Genomic DNA, 24,327 nt, shown 5'->3' with positions numbered 1-24,327 from the left:
CACTCAAGTAGGGGGTGATTTATCGTTCTCTGTACACACTACTTTTATAGTACTTATACTATCATGTTTTATTTACTGGTTTATATGTTTGTTTCTCTTATTTGACTGTCACTTCTCTGTAAAGTTTTGAACATAAACAATAATTGTATTCCAGGGATTACGTGAAAGTACATAATTTTAAAACTAAAGCTGACGAGTGAGATTTATTCCACAGCTACTTCGTCTGGATAATGTTAGAGAAAAGTATCCAAAACTTTTAGAATATCCTCAAATGTTGTATGATAGCCAAAGCTATATATTATTTTAGAATATATCATGCTGCCTTAGAACAATTTAGGCATTGAACTAATTCACCTATTAAAGAAATTTAATCCTAGAGAGATTAAATCATTTGACCAAGGTCCCACAAATAACTGGAACCAGTACCAGAATCCAGGTCTTCTAATTCCATGTATCTTTTTCTATGCCATGATATCTCAGAATTAGGATTCTTTCTACTTACATTAGATCCAGCAACACTGTATCTCCTCTGAACCATTTTTAAGTTTAGCGATTGTCAACTTTTAAAAGTCAACTTCTAGTCTTTACCAGATTATGGATGAAATATTTACCTGAGAATCAGAGAACTCAATTATTATTTCAGTTATATTATCATTGAGCTGAGAGTCTTGGAGAGTATCACCTGTCTATTCAAAAAAGTAACATATTCCACAAAGTAAGCTATATAAAATGAATAGATAGCCTAGGAGAGGTGTGAATTTAATTCTTATTCTTCAATCTTATCATTCTATTGCAAATATTTTGAATTACTTTCTGTTCCTTATTTCATCCACTTCCCCATGAGTGACAAATAGATGTAAGGAAACATGTCACAGAGATAGTTCAGTCAGTTGCTCCTAATAGTTACCATCAATAAGTAGTTTTTAGTAAGTGTTGTTTAGGAGTGAAAACAATATAGCCAATTAAAGAAACTAATTAACTAACAAACACGTCTTTTGTTTCATATGGGCAGGCTGACTTGGTTTGAGGAATGGAGAACCATTATTAATGAAGGGAGAGAATGGGAAGGGTATATGCTTGTGACATGCATGTTACATACCTGCCTAAGTGTATGTTATATTGCTTAATAAATTTCTGAATTGAATCATTTTTAAAGGTATAGAATAGTCTTAAAATATTAGAGAATTAATAGTCTCAAGTAAACTGAATCTAGGACAAAAAACAATAAAAATTCTACTCAAAACTCTTTCTGCACTCCCTACTCCCATATCCTCAGGCCCAACTGGCCAGGAATTGGATGCCTCCAGGCACAAAGCAAGTTGAACAGCTGTTTGACTCACTACATTTGAGTCCTTGTCATTTGGCAGATTGAGATTTCTGCTGAGAGTACCATTTGGAATGTTTTTCCCCAAAACTGGTATTTTTGAACATGGAATTTGAAATATAGTGAAGCACTGGTATACATTAATATAAAAATAGTGCCTAATAAGGGTCTGACAGATTTATGCCAAAAACCTAATTTTCCCTAGAATTGTTTAGAGATAACCCTAGATTGGCTGGCGTGGGCATGATAGAATGTGAATATGGGTCTTCTGAAAATGTAAATATAAATGATGATACAAGCTTCAGATGTGTGGACTATGTGGGAGAGAATATCAGACATGAGTATCAATGGAGATGTACATAATTAGGTAGGATGAAAGGAGGTGGGTCACATATACTAAAGGGAGACAAGTTAGGGAAATATACTAAAGAAGTATTGGATAATCCAAGAGAGTCACTAAGTCAAAGTTTGGGTATTTGAGAGAAGACTAAGGATAATAATAAAAATAATAGTAGTAATGGTTATTATTTCCTTAATGGCAACAAAACAATAAATACAGCACAGAGTATTTAGTGTGCATTTCAGCATTGTTCTAATGCTTTAAATACAATAATGCATTTAATCTTCTTGACAATTATATGAGGTAAGAACTATTATTATTCCTGATTTATGGGCGATGACACTGCGGTGCAGAGAATTTAAGTAACTGGATCAAGAACACACAACTAAGCCAGAAAACAGAAAAAAAAAACCAACCCCCCCGCCCCCACACACAACTAATAAACTAATAACAAGTGAAGCCATGGTTAGAATATGAGGCTTAAAATCAATGAATGAATCTAAAATCTTAACCACAGGATGAAAGACACTGGAGAAGTAGAACATATTTGAACTAAGCATATAACCTAGCTTGCACATCACTGAGAACCTAAGACTTCCTGCACATTACTGTTCCACAAAGCCTGACCCAGGGAAGAAACCCCACTGTAGCCGTATGTGGTGACAGCAGAAAAACATCAAAAGATTGAAAGAATTACTTTCCATTTGGGTCTTTCATGTGGATTACATTTCTTCACAAATTCATTTCTTTTGTCTCCAATCTTCAGACCAAAGTACACTCAAATGTAAGGCCACCTTTAAGGTCTCCAGTCCTTCTCTAATCATTAGCAATCCTCATTGTTGAGAAAGTCTCTTTATATGTAAAATTAATCATTAACTTTCCAGATTAAACCTATTTCCTCTTCTCTGATCTTTACTGGAGATGGGAGACACATGAAGGTAGTTAAAATTCTAATCACCTCGGGTTTTTCTTTTTTATTTAATAACTCATTTAAATGTACTTTTGCTAAATCCTATTTTAAAATCTCCCTGACATTACTTACTGATATATTCAGGTCTTTCTGACAGGCCTATTTCACCGTCTTAAATGTGCTTAAATGGTGAGTTTTCTCATCTTACCTCTCCATTTTCTAAGGGGTGTATCTTGGAGTAAAACGAAGTGCAGATGACCTCATCGTCTTTGGCATATGACGGTGGCCCAGTGCGGGGATAAATATTGTAAAGGGTTAGGCACTCCGTGTCTGTCACAGCATGATACTGCCAGGGCTTGTATTCAACATCATCAAGAGAGCGTTCCAAAATCCAGTTTCCAGGCCGGGGGGAGTTAGCTGCCTTCACAATCACATATGCGATCTGGAACACCTAGGGAAGAATAACAACAGTAACATTGAATTCCCAAATATTCTCATCATTTTATGTCAAATATAAGTCTAAATGCTACAGTAGATTTTATTTCCGATTTTATCCTATAATCTTATAATGTTCTCTGAAATGATTTTACTATTACAGGCTCATATTTAATAACTTTTTTTGCTAAGAAGTGATGTTTTGTTTTGACAACCATGGCTTTAAAAGAAATGGATTAAGACTGGATTTTAGTAACAACTCATTGGCAACATTTCACCTGATGTTTAAAGTTCCATTATAATTATTACCACCTAAAACATTTATTAATAGTACATACCAATTTACTCACCTTACTGTGTTAAAGACTGTAAAATACAAGCTAGAAATTCCCAATGTGAATAGTGCTTGACAGTTTAGAAAACATGTTTACTTATATCACATAATCCTCAAAAAAGTGCCATTTAGAGGGAGTTAGTATGGTACAGCAAAAACAACATAAACACATTCCTATGTTCAGATTGTGGTTCTAGCATTGTGGCAGTAAATCCTCAATAAATGTCCATTCCTTTACAACCCCAAATAGAAAATAATGGAGGAGAAATTCCAGTGTTATGAAGACAACGGATTGAACCTGAAACACACTAAATGAAGGGTTTCTGTACCTTCTCTTTACAAAAGGTAAACATGCAAGAAAAGGGGTGAAATAAAGAGGTATTGTTACTGTCAACAGAGTGACAATGAGAGGAATGTGGCAATGCTCTATTTACAAATTTGTATAGAATTTGAAGATGTAAAAAAAGAAATATTCTAGATGTTTTGTGGTAGTGCATATCTGTGTCTTTACCAATGTAGTTCAAAAGAATAGTGAAGAAACATTATGGAATGATATTCATGTACAATGTTCTAGGTAGAAAGACAGATATGAATTAGTTTAAATTACTATTCCACCATCAATGGGTTGTTAATATATTGTAATAGTGAGATAAATGAAAAGTGCTATAATAATAAAACAGTATGATATGTTCTTGACTAGAAAATGCTATGAGGTATCAGAGCTTGGCAGCTCTAAGCTCTAAGTGGATGAGGTCACTGGTGGGGCACAATTGGGAGGACAGGCTCACTACAATGTGATGAAAAGGCCTGCTGAGCTACAGAGGGGATCCTGAAAGGGATGCTCTAGAAATACATTTTATCTGCTTCATAGTTTTGACATGGTAGCTCATGCACACATGTATAGGATATATGGTATACCCTAAGGGACTAGATTTAAAAATATAAAAATTGGTATGGAATGGGGTAATACAGGTGGCTCTGATGCTAGTCCTTTGAGATGTTTACTTGAATGCATGCATGCTCGAGAGCCATGGAGGGGAAATCACCCATCGAATGAGTCAAAGTAGGGTTAGTATTAGCCTTTTAGGCACAGTTGTGGAACAACTAGTGGATAAAATACTGAAATGCTTCTGCACTTGTTGACAAATCACTGCTGCCCAACCTCCCAAATGCCTCCTCTCCCTTGAGACCATCTGATTGACCCCAGCATAGCAAGGACAGCCAAGATATTTGTCCTGAGGGGTCTGGGCTTTGAGCGTTCTGTTTTATTGAGTATCACTGCAGGTGAGAAATACTGATGAACTTATATTTACAAAGGCATATAGATAAGTATAACTGCAGATATACACACGTATCTATGTATGTGTCTGTAACTGCTTGAAACGCCAAGACATTTTGGGAGAGGAACTATGTGAACATATTAAAGCTGCCACCTTTAGAAGTCAAGGAAAGAGGAGGACTTTTATTTTCCGTCCCGCATTCTGCTATATTTTTTGTATGAACACAAATGTTTTACTTTTAAATAAAATTATCTTTAAAATAAAGACAAAGTAAAATAAGTAACAGAGAAAGGGCAAAAGTAGGAACAACACAGAACATGTTACATCAACCTTTATAAAAGATATCTGCTACTTATGCATTTTTAGGTATCATTCATAAGGAATTGTTTTTTAGACAGTTCATATTGAACAACTCATCATGTAGAATGTCTTTATATAGAAATTCACCAAGAAACATACCAATTGATTAATCTTATAAAATGCACAGATAGAGTTGTCTCTACTATAAAATATGAAATATCCTGGTCCTAACTACTGGTAATCCCAAAGTATTCCTGACAAGGTCTTAAAATGATAAAGAAGAAGAATAACTAAATTGTGGACTTGTAGAGGCCAGGGCCTCTAGCTTTTACACCTTTTTTAAATTTTTTTCTTCCAGACTGCGTCTTGCTCTGTTGTCCAGGCTGGAGTGCAATGGCACAAGCTTGGCTCACTGCAACCTCTGCCTCCCAGGTTCAAGCAATTCTCCTGCCTCAGCCTCCCGAGTAGCTGGGATTACAGGCAGGTGCCACTGCACCTGGCTAATTTTTTTTTTTTTTTGTATTTAGTAGAGATGGAGTTTCACCATATTGGTAAGGCTGGTCTCGAACTCCTAACCTTAGGTGATCCACCTGCCTCAGCCTCGCAAAGTGTTGGGATTACAGGCGTGAGCCACCGTGCCTGGCCAGCTTGTACATCTTTAACCCATAACCCATTTCCCATTAGGAAAAAAAACGTACAAATCACTGCCAGCACTCATTTAATTTTACATAAACACGTTTTTTTGAGGCTGAAGCAAATCTGACTTATTTTCAATGTGAAAACAAAATATAAAAACTGTTCTTAGAGTTATTTCTAAATAAAATTTATCTCTAATCCTAATGTAACAGAAATGTATATGATGATCAGAATTTAATAATTTTTATATAGCAATGCTGTATTTTCTAGTATTTGATTTCAGCAATCAATAATTACTATATTTTGTATATGGAAATACTACTATCAAACACAGAATGCTATAAATAGAATGATGTCTTTTGTTTCCAAAGTCAGTATGCTAGAGCAATGCAAAAAGAATAATATAAGTGAGATATTTTGTGGCAAACTTTGGGGATAAGGTTAGGACAGTAAACCACAAGTTATTTCGGGGTAAACACTACAGCCACAAGTGCCGTCTGCAAGTATTCTTCGGGCAAATGAGAAATGGGTTAAAGATGCTATATTCCTTATTATAATTCTTCTGAAACGGTGGGCATTTGATATTTATTACATTTAGTTGGATAGCCAAAAGCACAGTAATGTGCTTACATGTTACGGTTATTAGTTTGACACTGGTCTTTCCTGTTTGTTAGAGCTTGAATCCCAATTAGTATATATTGTCATCTGCAGGAACTAAGGCATACATTCCTGGAGTGTTTGCCCTATTAGGTCTCTGTGAGCTGAGAAAATTACTTAAACTCTTTTACCCTCTGTTGTCCACTGTTTCTTTTCTAAAGACACAACCAGGGAGGAGATAATGAGATAATGAATACAAAATACTGCGTGTTCTTGCGAAAGAGAGAATCTAGGTAAATATTCCAAGTGAACCTGTTTCCTTCCAGAAAAAATAAAAACTTAGAGATATTTTTTAAAGATATAAAACAAAAAGAGAGACAACAAAGCATATTAGAGATCACAGGTACTCACTAAGAAAAATAAGACTACACTAAGGTTATGGATAAAGAACTTTGCTTAGAAAGCACTCAGCATGCAAATATGGGATAAGGCCAAGTTCTCATGCAGCTACAATATGGATTTATGACTTCATAGCTCCTGTGTTGGCTCTGGAATAATAGATAAAAATAATCCACGAAGAGAAGTTCTACTAGAGACCCCACAGACTCTTTCTATAATTCAACATAACTGCCAGCAGTAAGTGACATGGAAAAGCAGTCACCGCCTTAAAGAACACTGAATGAGTCCCATTTCAAAACAATATCCCTCTTTCATTTATTTTCTATGGGTTCTTTCACATTCCATACAAAATTAATTAAATTTGTGGGATGGAATTTCTTTCGGACTTCTTAAATGACTTGAAAGTCATGTAGTTTTTGAGTAAACTTTTAAAATGTAGTGAATAGCATTATTAAAAATGTAATAAATAGCAGTATTCTTAGCAGGCTTCAGAGAGTAACTGTAAAAATTTTAACAGCGGTTTTCTAAGTACTGTGCTCCAAATATTTAATGGCCCTAATAAAATAACTCTCTAACGTTTTCTATGCTACTTTTATTAACTGTGTCTTGTTTTCATTATAAAGACCCTTCAAAATCAGTAGCTACAATACCTCATTTCCAGATGATTAACCCCCACCCCAATCTGTTCTGGTGTGCAGCAAGGAAGGCAGACACCCCATTAATAAGTATTAAAATGCTATGACTGCTAGGCTTTGAGGAACCTAAGAGAACATCTCATGACATCCAAGTGTCTTTTCTGTTGAAGGGCACTTGTTACAAACTTGGTGGCTTAAAAAAATCCCAAATAACTTTAAAAACAATACCTAGTGTTTGACAATTTATGTAACAAAGGGAACTTTCTATTTCATATTCCATTTGTTACTCATTTGCATGTCATCTAACAAAATATCATTTAATTACTGATGTAGCATTGAATTAGATGTTCCTCCTATAATAAGAAGAGTATTAAGAACTTGATCTCATTTAGTGTGGAAATGGAGAATAGGGTCTTTCTAAAGAATCCTTTAGTCTCAAAATAATAAGCAACAGACAATGATCATCACATAGAGTTATGCTTTCCAATCTTTTGAACATCATGGCTAAGATAAAATGATATTTCTATAGCACTGGGGTTTTTACCAGTGTGCAGGAGCCCTCATAGCTGGAAGTGAGCAGCCCAGGAACTCTAGCTACTCTAGACCTTTCCCTGCAGCTGAATATCTTAGCTCACCTATACCCATGTCATGCCTGAAAACCAGAACCAGTTTCTAGCACATGCATTGCTAAGTCTTGATTAAAAAATAATAATAATAAAATCGTCGGCCAGGCGCGGTGGCTCTCGCCTGTAATCCCAGCACTTTGGGAGGCTGGGGCAGGCAGATCACGAGGTCAGGGGTTCGAGACCAGCCTGGCCAACATGGTGAAACTTTGTCTCTACTAAAAAATACAAACAAAATTAGCCGGGGATGGTGGTGGACGCCTGTAATCCCAGCTACTCCGGAGGCTGAGGCAGGAGAATCGCTTGAAAACCAGAAGGCGGAGGTTGCAGTGAGCCAAGATCGCACCACTGCACTCCAGCCTGGGCAACAAGAGCAAAAAAAAAAAAAAAAAAAAAATCCTCTACTACGATTCTCGGGAACCCATTGTATCCCAGATCCGTTTTCCCCAGAAGAATCACAAATCTAAGAAATGCTACTAAAGAGTATTGTATTTTGGAGATTTACAGAGACTTTTGAGCACCACTGTTAACGCAGTTAAGAGACCCAGCCAAAGTGTGATTCTGTAATGATGTAATAAGGCCATAGGACTTGTTTCCTTAGGCTGATCTCCATAAAAGCCATAAAAATATTAATGAAGGTCACTCTCTACAGAAGACAATGCTTTATCCTTCTCATAGGACCTGAATTGCTCTCTTCTATTTATTCTCTCTTAACCTCTCAAGAGAACATCATGTGTCTAATTTCTGCTCAATGTTGAGCTCCGTCTCCTTCCCACATTGCTCTCTGTACCTGAACTCCTATAGCAAATTGATGTACATGGAACAAAAATGCTTCACTTCTAAAGAGGCTCTGCACTTTTCTAGTATGTGCTCTTGCCCATGTTATGGATTTTAACATTTCCATGTACTGTGATGCCATCTCTAATATATTTGGAAAGCCCATCTGTACTCTTAGTTCTAATAGTGTGTTTTTCAATTATCTTATTTATCCAAATAGGAATGGTGGCTTTCATTAAGTGATGAGAGTTATACAATATCAGAACCAGAAAGGATCATAGACATCATGTGTTCAAGCTTAATACCCATTGGAATAATCTGGGAATCTTTATAGAACTGCAGGTAATGTCTCTCTGTTTGAGTTGATACATATAGCCAATGTGATTATCAGCTCTTCCCCTGTGACGCTAAAGAAAAAAGAAAGAAAGAAAATAGAAACCAATAACAAGAAAAGGATGACAAGGGTTTAGCATTTTTCCAGAAAGTCTATGGTGAGTTGCTGAGGAAGGAGAGCGGAGGTCATGGCCTAAAGTACTGAGTGGTTGCAGCAGAGCAGAAGTCTAGAACCTCACCGAGGTAGGTCTGATGAAAGCAGAGGTGAAAAGTGGGCTAAAATGGAGAATGTATTAAGTCTGTGTACAACAGAGGATTCACTTAAAGCCCCATCCCTACCTAAGCCACATAGAACCTGGCTCTTACTCTGTAACAAAAATGTCTAGGCAATCTCAGAAAATTGTTGTTCACTCTCATCTTAAAAATTCCCTGAAGAGATACTTATACAGATTCTGACAATGCTATAACTGGACTTGTTTAAGTCAAGCATCAGTGATAAAATTTTTAAATGATGTTTTAAACTTGAAAACATTAATGTGGAAATATGTCTAATTATTATTTTCTGTGTGAGTTTTATGTCCCCTTATAAGTTTACATTTACTTCAATAAACCTAGAATAATGTGGTGGGGAGTTCAGGAGGAGATTGCCCACCCATATTTTCTGGTAAATTTACTTCAAATACTTTCACATAGTGAAACGATTTGTAATTGTCACTGAATTACTAAGTGCAACCCACTTATCCAACTTCCTACCCCTACCCCTGCAAGTGTTTACTGCAATTAATTGCTAAGCATGAAATTTCTGAAGTTGCAGGTAAGCAAACAGGCCATTTCACCTCCTGTGTTGTAACCGGCTCCTGTATTATAAGAGAAAAAGAAATACTCTGCCCTCAATTAAAACAGACTTTTTATACTCACATTAAACTCATGAGAAGGTAACACATTGGAAAATGAATTATTCCACCACCCCAGAATTCCTAATAATAATAATCTAACTGGATGACTAATGATAATCCTTTGAAGAGAGCATTTTCAATTATTTGTTGAAATTGTTTTTCTAAAGGGTTTAAATCAATGCCTAACTCTTCAAGGGACAGTATTTGAAGGACTTCTCTATCTCACTCTGCAAGAAAGCAAATCTCAAAGTCTAGCTCTGAAAAATAGCAAGAGTTATTTTCAATGTCCCTAAGAGAACATATAAATGTAATGCAATTTCATTTTTTCATGAAAAGGTTAGTTTTTTTTCCATAGTGCCGAACAACTTGATTATAAATGTGATTTGGAAGAATTTTAACAAGCAATAATAAGCAAGAAAACCCTGAGATGGAAGAGCAATGAATAGCGGGATTTACTGTTAAATGAAAAAAGCAACATGGAGTAAATTGCTATAGTACACAGGATGCTACAGTTTACCACAAGGTTCACTGTGTATAGTTTACTATGCAGTTTACTATGAAGGGAGCCCCCATAAAATGATGGACCTGTGGCCATTAATGCTGATCAGTGACCAGAAACATCCCCAAAAAAGAGACACCCAGGTATTTTCTGCAGTGTGATGGAAGCACATAGCACAATCTATAAAGTGGTTGTGCCAAAAATATGAACCCTGAATCAGAGTAACTCTCTAAATTTACCTATCAGTTTTCAGGAAATATAGTAGTAGAGAAATATGCAAACAGTACTACAGGAACCCTAAGTAGCAAAATGCAGGATGTAAGAAACACTATTGGACAAACAACGCGGTTTCGTCAAAAAAATAAGTTGCAAGGAAGTAAAAATGTTATTGACTGAGAGACCTAGATACATCGAACAAATGCAGTATGTGACTTCTTGTGAATCCTGATTCAACTGTTTTTAAAAAACTTGGAAGCAGGTCTATGAATTTTAATACTGAGTAAATATTTGTTAATATTAAAGGATCAGTAGTAATAGTATTAATTTTTAGATGCGACAATGGTTTCCTTTATAAAAGTCTTATCCTTCAGAGATACATAATGAAGTAGTTACGAAGCGAGTAATACATATGGAATTTGCTTCCCAATAATCTGGAGAGGTGGAGTAGGATGTGGATGAGTTGAAAACTGATACAAGAGGGGTCCTGAGTTAATACTTATGGATGGGTGTTGGGTACATTTGAGTCCATTGTATTCTCTATACTTTTGTGTATATTTGAAAATTTTTATATCAGAATAAAAAAGCTCGCTAATACATCTCATTTTAATAAACAAACTATTGATTCCCTTTCACATAATAATATTACTACTACTGGTAATTTAGTGCTTGCTCTTACAGAGCAAACATTTAATGCATTTTCTTAATTATCTTGTTAAATGGTTAACTCTGCCTCTTACTGTGAATACACTGCATTCTTTGCTCAAGAAATATGCTTTAATAATTCTTTCAAATTAATTATCAGCTCTAAAGTGTATTGTTGGCCCATAAGGTCTCACAATTTTAGTCCAGTCTTAAGAAAACGAGTAACACGAGTGAGCAGAGTCCAAATTGGAATGAATAAGGTCCTCCCTCGGCTTATTAATGCATTTAGTACTCCATGCTTCATTAAGTTGCTATCATTTTTAACAACGTTAGCTGCAGGGAAAACCCAGGCAAGCATTTTCCTTGTCTTTAGCACTACCCTTGACATCTATTCTCTTCTCACATATTTTTCTCTCATTTGAAACAATCCATGGTTTCAAAAGATTGACCTGCCTCCTGTGAATAAGTCCTTGGCACAGCACGGCTTTCCCACCAGCTACTGGTAAAAGAGCAGGTAGGCTGAGTCCCTCATGGATCATGACAGTCCTTTCAATGAAACCGTCACAGAGTACAACAATGGTGTGAATCACAGGCAATCAGAAATATGACAGTTTAAATTTGCCTTCTAAAATTTATTCACCCTGGAGAAATACCCGGCATTGCCTTTGTTTTTTGTTCTTCCGTAGTTACCAAGGTAAGAAGAACCTACACATTCTCCAATTTATGACATTACACACATAAATGAATCACTCTAGTTCAAAGCATTTGGGGAATAATAGCAAAGATTTGTAGTAATGGGAAGTGTTAGAAGTATAATGTTAACAGAGTAGAATAACAAATCAAAGACAGAAGAAAGTTTCTGATCTTGGTTCATGAATTCTTTCAACAGATCAGAGTCAGTTAACTCTTAGTCAATTTTAGCTATTGCAAATGAAATATCATCTATTTTCAAGCTTATGTATTGCCCCAATTTCTTATCCTTCTCTAGGGAATTTCTTAAGAGTAGCCTGTATCCTCTGCTGTTTATTACTTTCCCACTCCTTTTCTATTTAATCCCTTGTAGCCCATGCATGACCTAATCGCCCTATTATAATCACTCTCAGGAGTTATTATAACCTGCTTGCAAAATTCAGTCTTTCTCCATCATCCTCATCTTTAAAATGTCCACAGATCTTGATTATGTTGTTCTTCTCCTTTCTGAAACTTTCTTTGGAAAAGTAATATCTATTAATAATTTAGAGATTTTCTTTTAATAAAAGGAAACCACATTTTCCTAATACAGCTCCTTGCCTAAAATGGAAGGTTAACAATGGCACAGGAGAGAATGAAGATAGAAGGAGTGTCCAGAAGACAGCACTAACTGAATTTCTCTCCAACCCCTGTTTGTGTGCCCCTGCTGTGGTTCCTGTTAATTAGAGCTTTTTAAACAAAGGTGTGTCCCAATGTTCTAGTTCCTAATAATCTTTTCCTTGGGGAAAATAACATTTTATTTAGGATCTATTTTTTGCCAGGCACTTTATTACACAGAAATTTGTTTCTGCTAACAAGAACTCTAAGAGACAGGTATTAACTGATTAGAAAATTGAAATGAGATAGGCTAGTTATGGTAGAGTGAACAATGGTCCCTCAAAGACATCTATATTTAATTCTTGGAACCTGTTAACATGACCCTTTATATGGCAAAGGGAACTTTGTAGATATGATTCAGTTAAAGACCTTGAGGTGAAAGGATAATCCTGGATGAAAAGAGGGAGGCAAAAGAAGAGGTTAGGGTGGTACAACAGAGGATTCAACCTGTTCCTGGTTTTGAAGATGGAGGAAGGGGTCATAAGCCAAGGGATGGCGGTAGCCTGTAGAAACTGATTCTTCCAGCTTCTCTCCTAAATGAATGGATTTTAGAAAATGAATTCTACCTTAGAGCCTCCAGAAAGAAATGCAATACTGCCCACACCTGGACTTTAGCTCAGTGAGACTTGTGTCAGACTACTAACCTATTAAACTGTGAGATAATAAATTTGTGAGGTTTTAAGCCATTAAGTTTGTGGTAATATGTTGTGTTAACAAAAGAAAACTGACACACTAGGTAACTTGTGCTACTTCACCTGACTAGTACATTATAGAGCAACTTCATAGATCCAGTTTTGTCTACTTTTGCTTTTTGCAAAATACCTTTCATGCGTATGAGTATTTCAGCTAACTTCTTTATACAGATATTTTCTACATCTGAATTTCTAACCTAAGGTTATTCTCATGTCTCATTTTATATTTTAAATTAACAACTGAGCATTTCTTTTTGATAATTTAATTTTGTTCTGTTATGAAGCAAGTTTGCCTTTACCACCAAAACTGTTATAAGTTGCTAGCAGTAGATACCATAGAATATTGTTAATGTCTTGTATATAAAAGATGCTCAGTTATTTTAAAAATTCAATTGAATAGATTATGAAAAATGGGATGCCACCTCTCAGATGGTTTGAGGTACCTCTGCACATACCTAATGGGTGAACATATCTAACCAGCACAACATTAATAAATAGGGATGCTGCACCCTGCATTGATAGATAGAAAATTCTACCAAAATGACAATCTTAAATATTTCTAAATCACACATTCTTTCTTTAAAACGAAGACTTGCAAAAGAGAGCATTCTGCCAACTGTTTGTCAAGCTGGCCTTTAGCCTTCACCCTAAATTTAAAGTGGTGACCTCAATTGCCAATGAAGTGTGAAGAGTACAAATGAAAGGAAAAAACGAGGCGGCTGCAAGCCTGATGTCATTTTGGATGTGATTTAAAAACAAGGATAGGAGATGACGCTCATCTAACTATACAGACATTTTCTCAAGATGGAATGCAAAAGTTAACAAATATTTCTGAAAAGCTACCATTTTTAAGAGGACATGATAAAATTCTTACAAGAATCACCCTTCAAATTCTTCTCTTTGTATTTTCTCTCGATTTTTCCGAATTTGATACTAACCACATAATAATACAACTTCAGTGACATCAGGTCAGAAATAATTTATGAAGTGCTGAGAGCTGAATTTCTGAAGCTCAGAAGGACCCGTGGAACTCACACTACTTAGAGAACTCCTCCGTCCTTTTCATGCTGCCTTCAGAAAAATACGTTTTGCTGTTAGCAAGTTTGGCTGCTTATGGTCCTTCCAAAGTTCCTCACATTGGCCTAATTGGTTCCAACAGAGTAAAAGTCCTTTTTAAAAAATATGTTACCGGCTGGGCGCGGTGGCTCACGCCTGTAATCCCAGCACTTTGGGAGGCCAAGGCGAGTGGATCACAAGGTCAGGAGATCGAGACCATCCTGGCTAACACGGTAAAACCCCGTCTCTACTAAAAATACAAAAAATTAGCTGGGCGTGGTGGCGGGCGCCTGTAGTCCCAGCTACTCGGAGAGGCTGAGGCAGGAGAATGGCGTAAACCCGGGAGGCGGAGCTTGCAGTGAGCCGAGATCGCGCCACTGCACTCCAGCCTGGGCGACAGAGTGAGACTCCGTCTCAAAAAAAAAAAAAAAAAAAAAAAAAATGTCACCACTGGATAAAATCAAGTGTCTAGTTTAGCCAAACTAGGACTCATGCTACAGGAGGCAAAAAAGAAAAAGAATTTTAAAAGTGACATGAGAACAGATTTCTAACATTAATATTTTTCCAATTCAACAGGTTATGAGTGTCACAAAAAATCATGGTTATAGTTGTCCCCAAAAGGGTGAATAATTTTGGAGACTTTCTGTAATGCCAGGTGTCCTGCTGTGAGCATTCAATCATCCCTTAACATGATTTGTAAAAGCCTTCACTAGAAAAGCCTATAGACATTTCCATTTAAAGTAGGACAAAATGTCATGAAATTCTGATTCTGAAATCCCTGTCCAATAAAACATTTAATCACAAAATCTAGAAGCAAATCTTAGAAAACAACATATCTTTAGGAAACAGAAGTAGTATTTCACCAATATGGAATCAAACTCTTCCTCATTTGTGATACCCAAGGGATAAAACTGAGTCCATAGGGCTTCCTGGGCAGTCTGTCTGACTACAATTACTTAACAGCAAATGGTAAAGCAGAAAGATCTTCAGTAGCATAACCAGACGCTATAAACTGAGTCCATGTGAATGGCAAAGACTGGATAACAGAACACCATGCAATTCTACTATGAACATATATGTAAACAGATATCATAAAAATACTTTAATGAAGTGTTTCATTATGAAGCCAAGATTCTGTTAAACCTAAACATAAGTGGATGGTTGTAAAATGATTGCAGCTATTGGCAAAGCCTTATTAGAGGTATGAAGAATGGAGGCTTAACTTTTCCTTATCCCAGGGTTTATGCCTGCAGTGAGTCTAAGAATGGTACTGCAAATAGTGAAAAGGAACAGCAGGTAGTAAATACTGTTCACTTATTGAAAGCTGATTTTACATACATTTTGCATGGAGGGGACTTTTTCATTGTTTGCCTGCTCAGCATATTACACTATCAAATATCATCACTGATAGAAGTGAAGAACAACAGTACGACTATTAAAATCCTTGAGTTAATCTTTTTTGTGTCTAGGTCAGAAACTTCAAAATTAGAACACAAGCCAAAAGAAGGTCATGATTTGAATTGTAGATATTCTTGACATGAACAACATTTTAGAAATGTATCAAATGCTTAAAGTACACAATATACCAGACTAACTTCAGATCAATTTTTGCAGCTTAAACATAAATGAAATTATTTAAAGATAAACAGAATACATTTAAATATCTACATTCTCAGTAATCTTTTTAGGAGGTTGAAAAGAGAACATTCAAATGGGGACTGAGGTGACCCTTCAATTAAGAAGAATGGGAAGGACAGTTGTGCCTGCAGTCAAACCTACTTTGGCTAGCATTACTCTCACCTTTGTTTTTCAAAATATGTATTACAGATTTTAATATTCTGCATTTCCATATATATTTTAAAGACCACAGAGTGACATATTAACTTGTTCACTAATCCATTTATTTTACAAATATTATCAAGCAACACATTACTTACTGTGCCGGACTTTAACTTAGGTGTTAATATAGAGTGGTAAAGAAAAATTTGAACAGGCACTACACCTGCGGTGCAGTTTGCACTGGCTCTCAAAATCTAATCGTGTGTATCTTTTCTCAACTCCTTGTCCAATAACATCATATTGGTCCTTGAAATCAGTCATGAAGGGAGTATTTACACCATGGAAAGTGGCTAACACTTTAAATCATGTTTATTTTTATTTTTTTAAATCCTCTGGAGAGAACAAGTTGTTAAACATTTTTCAGGATAACGCTGCAATGACAAACAAGGAAAATGAATAGGTAATACAATTTTAGGTGGACGTTTCTATAAAAAATGGTGACCTTCTGAGAAGGTAACATTTGAGCAGTGACCTTAGTGACTCAAGTGATGAAGCCATGTCAAGATATTGGGAAATGGCATTTAAGGCAGAGAAAAGAACAAGTATAAAGACCCTGATGCAGGAATAAACTTAGTTCATCTCAAGAAAGCCAATGTGGCCGGAATAAAATAGGAGCAACAGATTGTGGTCAGTTATGACATTGGCGAATCACACAAGGGTCAGGTAATGTGGGCTGTACAGGATGTTGTATGTATAGGTTTCAGACTACATATACTGAGATGCCATTGGAGGATTTGGAGATTTAGAGCAGAGGGGTGATGATATCTAATGTATATTTTTAAAAGATTACTCTGGCTGCTGTTTGGTGAGTGGGCTATAGAGAGGGGATGTGGAAACAGAGATACCAGATATGTGGTGATACTAGTGACTCTGGTGAGAGAGATGATGGTGGCTTAGATAAAGATAATAGCGGTTCAGATAAGTAGTCAGTTTCGGGGTATATTTTGTAGGTAGAGTTCACAGGGCCTGACTAAAAGGCAAGAAAAGAAAAGAATAATCCAGGATGATTCCCAGGGTTGTTTGTTTTTATTTGTCTGAACAACTGGCTTAAGAATGGTGCTATTCACTGAGAGAAGTGCATGTTTTGAGGAAGGAAATAAGGATTCTGTTTTGAGCTATAAATTTTGTGATGCTGCATCAGAAAGACATTCAAGTGGAACTGCTGGTTGAGAGACTGTTGCAGCGTATTGTTAAATGGGCTCTGTCACTTAGGCAAGTTTCTTAACCTTTCTGTGACCCAGCTTATTTCCATCTGGACAATGGAAATAATCGTATAGTTCCCTCATAAAGTTGTGAGGATTACAAAACATAATACATATGAAATACCTAGGATCAGTGTTTGGTCCACATTAAGCCTTGTTAAATACTAGTTATAATCAGTAGTGATATTTTCATCTATTCCAGGTTGATACGTCGGATCTAAGCTATACTTTTTATGTAATCTTGAAAAGGAAAGAACACGAGTATCAAGTTGGCAAGAGAACCTACATCTACTTTGAAACTTTTAACAAAAACAGAGAGAGAGATTAGATTAGTGGATAAAAATCTTCGAATTGGAGGTAAAGTCAGTTTGGGTCTTCACTCCCATCTATTCTTATAATTCCCCCACCAACAGTCATTTGATTTGGTGTTGTTTTTGTTTGTTTGTTTTTATTATTGCAATGAATAAAGGACAAAGAAAGAAGATTGCAAATGCAATGGCAGTGTACTTTCAAATTAATTTAATTATTGACAGAAATGTATCACTTGGTTTGAAAGGCAACATTGTGGGCTCTCATGATACTGGCTAACACCATAAAGTCAGTGGTGTTCCCTGAGGTTCTGCTAGCTGTTCTGTCTCGCTTATGTTACCCTGGCATTTCAGGGAGTCCACAGTTCCAAAGAAGTCTTGGAAGCAGGAAAATACTCTATAAGATCATACGTTTGCAATTTAATTTTTAAATAACTAAGTTTCAAATACTATGCAGTTACATGGGGATGTTCACAATATAATATCCAGTTAAAAAATGTAAAACGTTATAAAGTTTATTTTTATCTTTATTGGTGTGCTGCCCATTATATATATATGTATTTGTGTGTACACGTGTGTGTGTGTATGTGTGTGTGTGTGTGTGTGTATGCAGAGGAGAACTAGACGGAAATAAATCCAAATGTTAATGGTGTTAACTATTTTTTATAAGACAAAAAAATCAGAATCTATATTAAAAACTTTATAGAAAAAATATTTGTAAATATAGCTATGCTTGTTATAAAACCTAGACTAAAATCTCAAGATATATATGAGGAAAACAATCAATAGGAAAAACCAAATGTTTCAAGAATAAAATTTAAAAGCATTAATTTTAAAGCATACTGAAAATAATAAAAGGTAATGATTTTAAAGAGATAAAGAGAAAGCTGTTTGATGAAATGCAATTTAATATAAGAATGCAGTTCACGAATGAAGTTGGAATTCGAAGTTTTAATAAAAAATCAAGAGAATCAGCTAGTCTCAAGATATTCAATATACAGAGAGGCTATAAAGATAAGACTTTTCTCAGGAAAACAAAAATACAGACAACTTTAAAAAGGACTGTGAATAAATTAGAGTCTTATTTTGTTACAGTTCAGAATATAATATACTTTATGTGCATTCCCAAAACAGAATCCCCACGTTATGCAATCGATAGAGAAACATATAAATGCTTTTGTTGAAACTTTTGGAAACTTGAAAATGGGTGCCTGCTGGAGAACTAGCATGTTATATCTTTATTGGATGTTTAAAACGTTCGGATTACCAAAAAATTTCATTTGAGGGTTGGATTGTCAATTTATACTATTCTTAATCAGGGAATAACTTCTGTAATATTATTGTAGTGGAATGAGAGAATATAATTAAGAAAGTAATGTTACAGTAACACAGACAGGAAAGCTCAGAGATGAGAAAATTGAGCAAAGCAATGCATTATTCAATATCTATTCATTGGTTACTTATTATATGCCAGTCACCAGTATCCACTTAGGTACTGGAAAAAGTAATAAAAATATGAAAAAGGATTACCAAGAACTCATATAGTCCTACATTTAAATAGGATAATACATAATTTCTACTGGCTTTTAATCCAATCATCCAGTACTAATTTCATTTCAAATGTAAAATGTATTGTTAAAGTTCTCAATATGTTTTTAGGAATATTTTGCTATATACGACTTAAAAACCTAGATATTTGACATATTAATTAAACAAGTTTCTGATAAATGGTTTTTAATAGCAAGTTGTTTCAGCATTTTCCACATTGATAATGATACGAAAAGCATGTGACTTCTTGTGTTTAAAAATTATCCTTATTTTCTATCTTCAGAAATCCTTCTTCTATAAAATTCGGAGTATTGAATTCATTTAATGCTTATAAGTAATAAGAACTTTGAATCCTCTGTTGGTACTTAAACATTCAGGCAGGTATTCCTTGTGATTACTGAGAGAAGTTAAATGTTCTTCCTTAGGAAAATCAATGAATCACACTAAAAATGAAGAAAAAAGGGCTTAAACTTCCGGAAATGATTTTGACAAAATGGATCAATGATAATCTTTCTCAAATCTTCCAGCACAGTGTTTAGCCTATTGCAATTGAAATTACCCAAAAAGAATTATGATCAAGGACCCACAATTTCTGAATGATTTCTTAAAAGAAGATTACTTAAATTGACCAATGAATAGCATTTAATAATACAATAACTTTCTTCAAAACATTTGGAAAAAATCAAGAAAACATACGGACATTTCATTGTTTTTGTTTCTTTTTTTATTATTATGCTTTAAGTTACAGGATACATGTGCACAACGTGAAGGTTTGTTACATATGTATACGTGTCATGTTGGTGTGCTGCACCCATTAACTCGTCATTTACATTAGGTATATCTCCTAATGCTATCCCTCCCCACTCCCCCCACCCCAAGACAGGCCCCGGTGTGTGATGTCACCCACCCTGTGTCCAAGTGTTCTCATTGTTCAGTTCTCACCTATGAGTGAGAACATGCAGTGTTTGGTTTTTTGTCCTTGCGATAGTTTGCTCAGAATGATGGTTTCCAGCTTCATCCATGTCCCTACAAAGGACATGAACTCATCCTTTCTTATGGCTGCAGAGTATTCCATGGTGTATATGTGCCACATTTTCTTAATCCAGTCTATCATTGATGGACATTTGGGTTGGTTCCAAGTCTTTGCTATTGTGAATAGTGCCACAATAAACATAGGTGTGCATGTGTCTTTATAGCAGCATGATTTATAATCCTTTGGGTATATACCCAGTAATGGGATCGCTGAGTCAAATGGTATTTCTAGTTCCAGATCCTTGAGGAGTCGCTGCCACACTGTCTTCCACAATGGATGAACTAGTTTACAGTCCCACCAACAGTATAAAAGTGTTCCTATTTCTCCACATCCTCTCCAGCACCTGTTGTTTCCTGACTTTTTAATGATCACCATTCTAACTGGTGTGAGATGGTATCTCATCGTGGTTTTGATTTGCATTTCTCTGATGGCCAGTGATGATGAGCATTTTTTCATGTGTCTGTTCACTGTATAAATGTCTTCTCTTGAGAAGTGTCTGTTCACATCCTTCACCCACTTTTTGATGGGGTACTTTGATTTTTTTCTTGTAAATTTGTAAGTTCATATGGACATTTTAGTAGTCAACCCAGCACTTCAGGTTATATCCATACATGTATTTGAGAAGTTAGAAACATTTTTGGTAAATCCTAAGTTTCACTTTTTAGAGTTTTAAATCCTAAGACTCTTCTGTAGTAATTTAATTTTGTTTTTAGTGAGATTCTCACAATTATACATCAGACAGACCCTGATGCTTTTAGTTGCTCTAAGGTTCAGGTCATCTGGAGTATACAGGGCAAGCTTTGACATCAGAAAGAACTGGATTTAGCTTGTGCTCTATTGTTTTCTAACTGTGTCATTTTGAGGAAGTTGTTTAATTTCTGTGATACAAAATGTTCTAATTATAATAGTAACTTTCTTACGGAGTTGAAAATTTCTATAAGATAATTTAAAATATTTTGTCCAGTGTCTAGGACAAAACAGGATTTCAAAAAGTGCCAGTAGTAACTCCCTGGAGATAAAAATGTGTCTATTGTAATTCCAGACACAAGCATTCATAAGTTACATTTATATTATAAAATCTGTAATTTATCCAAATAATAAAAGAGTTCATTTACTAACTGACTCTTTTTGAGTTATCATGGGACTTGCATTGGCGACATATCACAGAGGCTATAAAGATAATAATTTTCTCAGGTATCTGACAATATAGCCTAATTTAGAAAGGATGTATTTTATATGTACCTATAGGCACATGTATTTGTATATGTGTTATATATGTACTTATAAGCTAAGTAAAATTGTCCAGGATTTAATTTCCTTTAATGCAATGTTGTATCTCTCATTTTTCAAGAGTCTCAAATTTTACATGGGCATTCTTCACTGCTATTATTTCCAACATCAAAGTTATTTTGTATCTCTTACAATTTTTCAAAATTGTCTCAAGAAATATTGGAAAACGATGACTGAAAATATGAACCGCTACCACTTCACACTCATTTGATGCTAACTATTTAAAAAGAAAAAAAAAAAAAAAAAACAGAAAAAAAAGTGTTGGCGAGGGTGTGGAGAAATTAGAATCCTCGTGTATGGCCGATGGGAATGTAAAATGGTGCAGCCACTATGGAAAACAATATGGTGGTTCCTCAAAAAATTAACAGTAGAATTATAGTGGTTCCTCCTTATCCTCAGGGGATACATCCTAAGACCCTCATTCAATGCGTGAAGCCCATACACACAATGTATTTTTCTATACATACACATCTTTGATAAAGTTTAATTTATAAAATAGGCATCGTAAGAGATTTAACAATAACTAATAAAAAATAGAATAGAATAATATAATATAATAAAAGTTATGTGAATGTAGCCTCTCTCTCTCTCTCTTAAAATTGTTTTTGTACGTAATATTTTCAGACTTCAGTTTACCATGAGTAACTGAAACCTTAAAGATTGAAGCCCACATGCCCATGTTCATAGCATTAATAACAATAGCCAGAAGGTGGAATTAACCTGTGTTCATCGATGGATTAATGGATAAAAAATGTACCATATATGAACGTGTGTGTGAGTCTACTTATACATACACATTGGAATATTATTCAGCCTTAAAAATGAAGGAAATTCTGATACATGCTACAACATGAAAGAATCTCGAAGACACTATGTTGAATGAAATAAGCCAGTCACAAAAGGACAAATACTGTGTGGTTCCACTTGTATGACATGCCTAGAATGATCAAATTTATAGAGACAGAAGGTAGAATAGTGTTTGCCAGGGGCTGAGGGGAGAGAATGGGGAGTTATTATTTAATGGGTGCAGTATTTCAAGTTTTACAAGATGAAAAGCATTGTAGAGCTGAATGGTGATGATGGTTGCACAACAATGTACACTTTAAAGTGGCTAAGATAAAAAGTTGCTTGTTATGTAATTTTACCATGACTTTTTAAAAAATAGCCATAGCATATTATAAGAGGCTAACCATAAGCGATAATGTGGTCCAAAGTGTTAAACATTGCATGAGTTGAGAAAAAAAATAGATAATCTTTGACAAAGAGTCAGTAGGGTACATAGGGTTTCTTTTATTTTTTAATATTTTATTTTTTAGGGAGAATTTTAGGTTCAAAGCAAAATTGAAAGGAAGATACAGAGATTTTGGCCAGGTGCAGTGGCTCATACCTGTAATCCTAGCATTTTGGGAGGCTGAGGTGGGCAGATCACTTAAGGTCAGGAGTTTGAGACCAGCCTGGGCAACACGGTGAAACCTTGTCTCTACTAAAAACACAAAAATTAGCTGGGTATGGTGGCGCGCACCTGTAGTCCCAGGTACTCAGGAAGCTGAGGCAGGAGAATCACTTGAATGCTGGAGGCGGAGGCTGCAGTGAGCCGAGATTGTGCCACTGCACTCCAGTCTGAGCAACACAGCGAGACTTTGTCTCAAAAAAGAAAAACAAAAATACAGAGATTTCCCATACACTCACTGCCCCCATAAACGTATAACCTCCCCTATTATCACTATCCCCCAATAGAGTAGTACATTTGTAATGACTGATGAAACGACATTGACACATCAAAATTACCCAAAGCCTATAGTTTACATTAGGCTTCACTCTTGGCCTTGCACGTCCTGTGGGTTTGGACATGTACCCATCATTATAGTATCCTACAGAGTATTTTCACTGCCTTAAAAATCCTTTTGCTCTGCCTAGTCATCCCTCCACTCCCCCAAATCCTGATTTAGTTTTAAAGAAAGTGAGAAATAGTGTCTTGATTGTCAGCCTGTGCAATGATGTGGATGAGAACAACAGCTTCCAGAAAAGGAATCTTTCTGACATATCAAAAGGTAATATAAGAAGTAGGAGCTATTTCAGTGAAGAATTTGGAAATCCTATGAGGTTCTCTTGAAAGAAAGATATACAAGGTGCTATACATTACATAGGGTTCTCTGTATTACATATTCAAACAAAATAAAACAACTTTATATCTTCTCATCTGTGTTGCACTACATATACATATTTATCTATGTGCATGTATACAATGGCAGCAGGGCAACTTGAAATCGAATGCAGCTGATGGAGATCTGTTAATTGTAACAGGATGTTATCTATTTACAAAAAAATCTGCAAAATCTCAGTTATGTGTACTATGATAAATTTTGCAATTAATTTACGAATTAGCTTATAAGTTAAATCTATTTTGTCACTAGGTTAATTTTCTTGAGTATATTCTAAAATCAGTGGGAAAACGTATTTTTACTTGCCCATTCCATTTCTTAATATTTGTATTTCATTTTATAAACATTCCCCTGTTTCCAGAATCATTAAGTAAATAAATTATTCTTCACAATGATGGATGGAAAAGCTTATCATGTGAGATGAATTCATTGAGGAGGGTGGAGGTAAGGATAATGAAGACGCAAAAAAATGAAATTCAATTTAAATATTATTACATGAATATCATATATTCTAGCCCACACTGTAAGCTTTTAGTATGGAAATAGTAAATACTATGAAGGTAGACAACTAAATTGACTATTTACTGTGCCTTTTGAAGATTATTCATCTTTGCTTTCTAACATGAACCTAACTTACTATATTTGTATAATCATAATGACCCAGTGCCGAG

The 24,327-nt window shown here is 35.4% G+C and overlaps 1 protein-coding gene across 2 annotated transcripts in view; it reads right to left on the bottom strand.

Annotated features, from left to right (window-relative positions):
* The window catches only part of LAMA2 (laminin subunit alpha 2), a 625,547-nt gene that overhangs the window by 414,500 nt on the left and 186,720 nt on the right, over positions 1-24,327 (bottom strand). For both annotated transcript variants that reach the window (XM_055263701.2, XM_055263709.2), the window contains exon 4: positions 2,783-3,025. In XM_055263701.2, the coding sequence (XP_055119676.2) occupies positions 2,783-3,025 (243 nt within the window). The remainder of the gene's footprint in view (positions 1-2,782; positions 3,026-24,327) is intronic.

The sequence above is a fragment of the Symphalangus syndactylus genome, chromosome 2 (genome assembly GCF_028878055.3).
Source record: "Symphalangus syndactylus isolate Jambi chromosome 2, NHGRI_mSymSyn1-v2.1_pri, whole genome shotgun sequence".
Taxonomy (NCBI): Eukaryota; Metazoa; Chordata; class Mammalia; order Primates; family Hylobatidae; genus Symphalangus; species Symphalangus syndactylus.
Note: the sequence above shows the minus strand (reverse complement) of the source record. Positions and strands in the feature narration are given on the sequence as shown.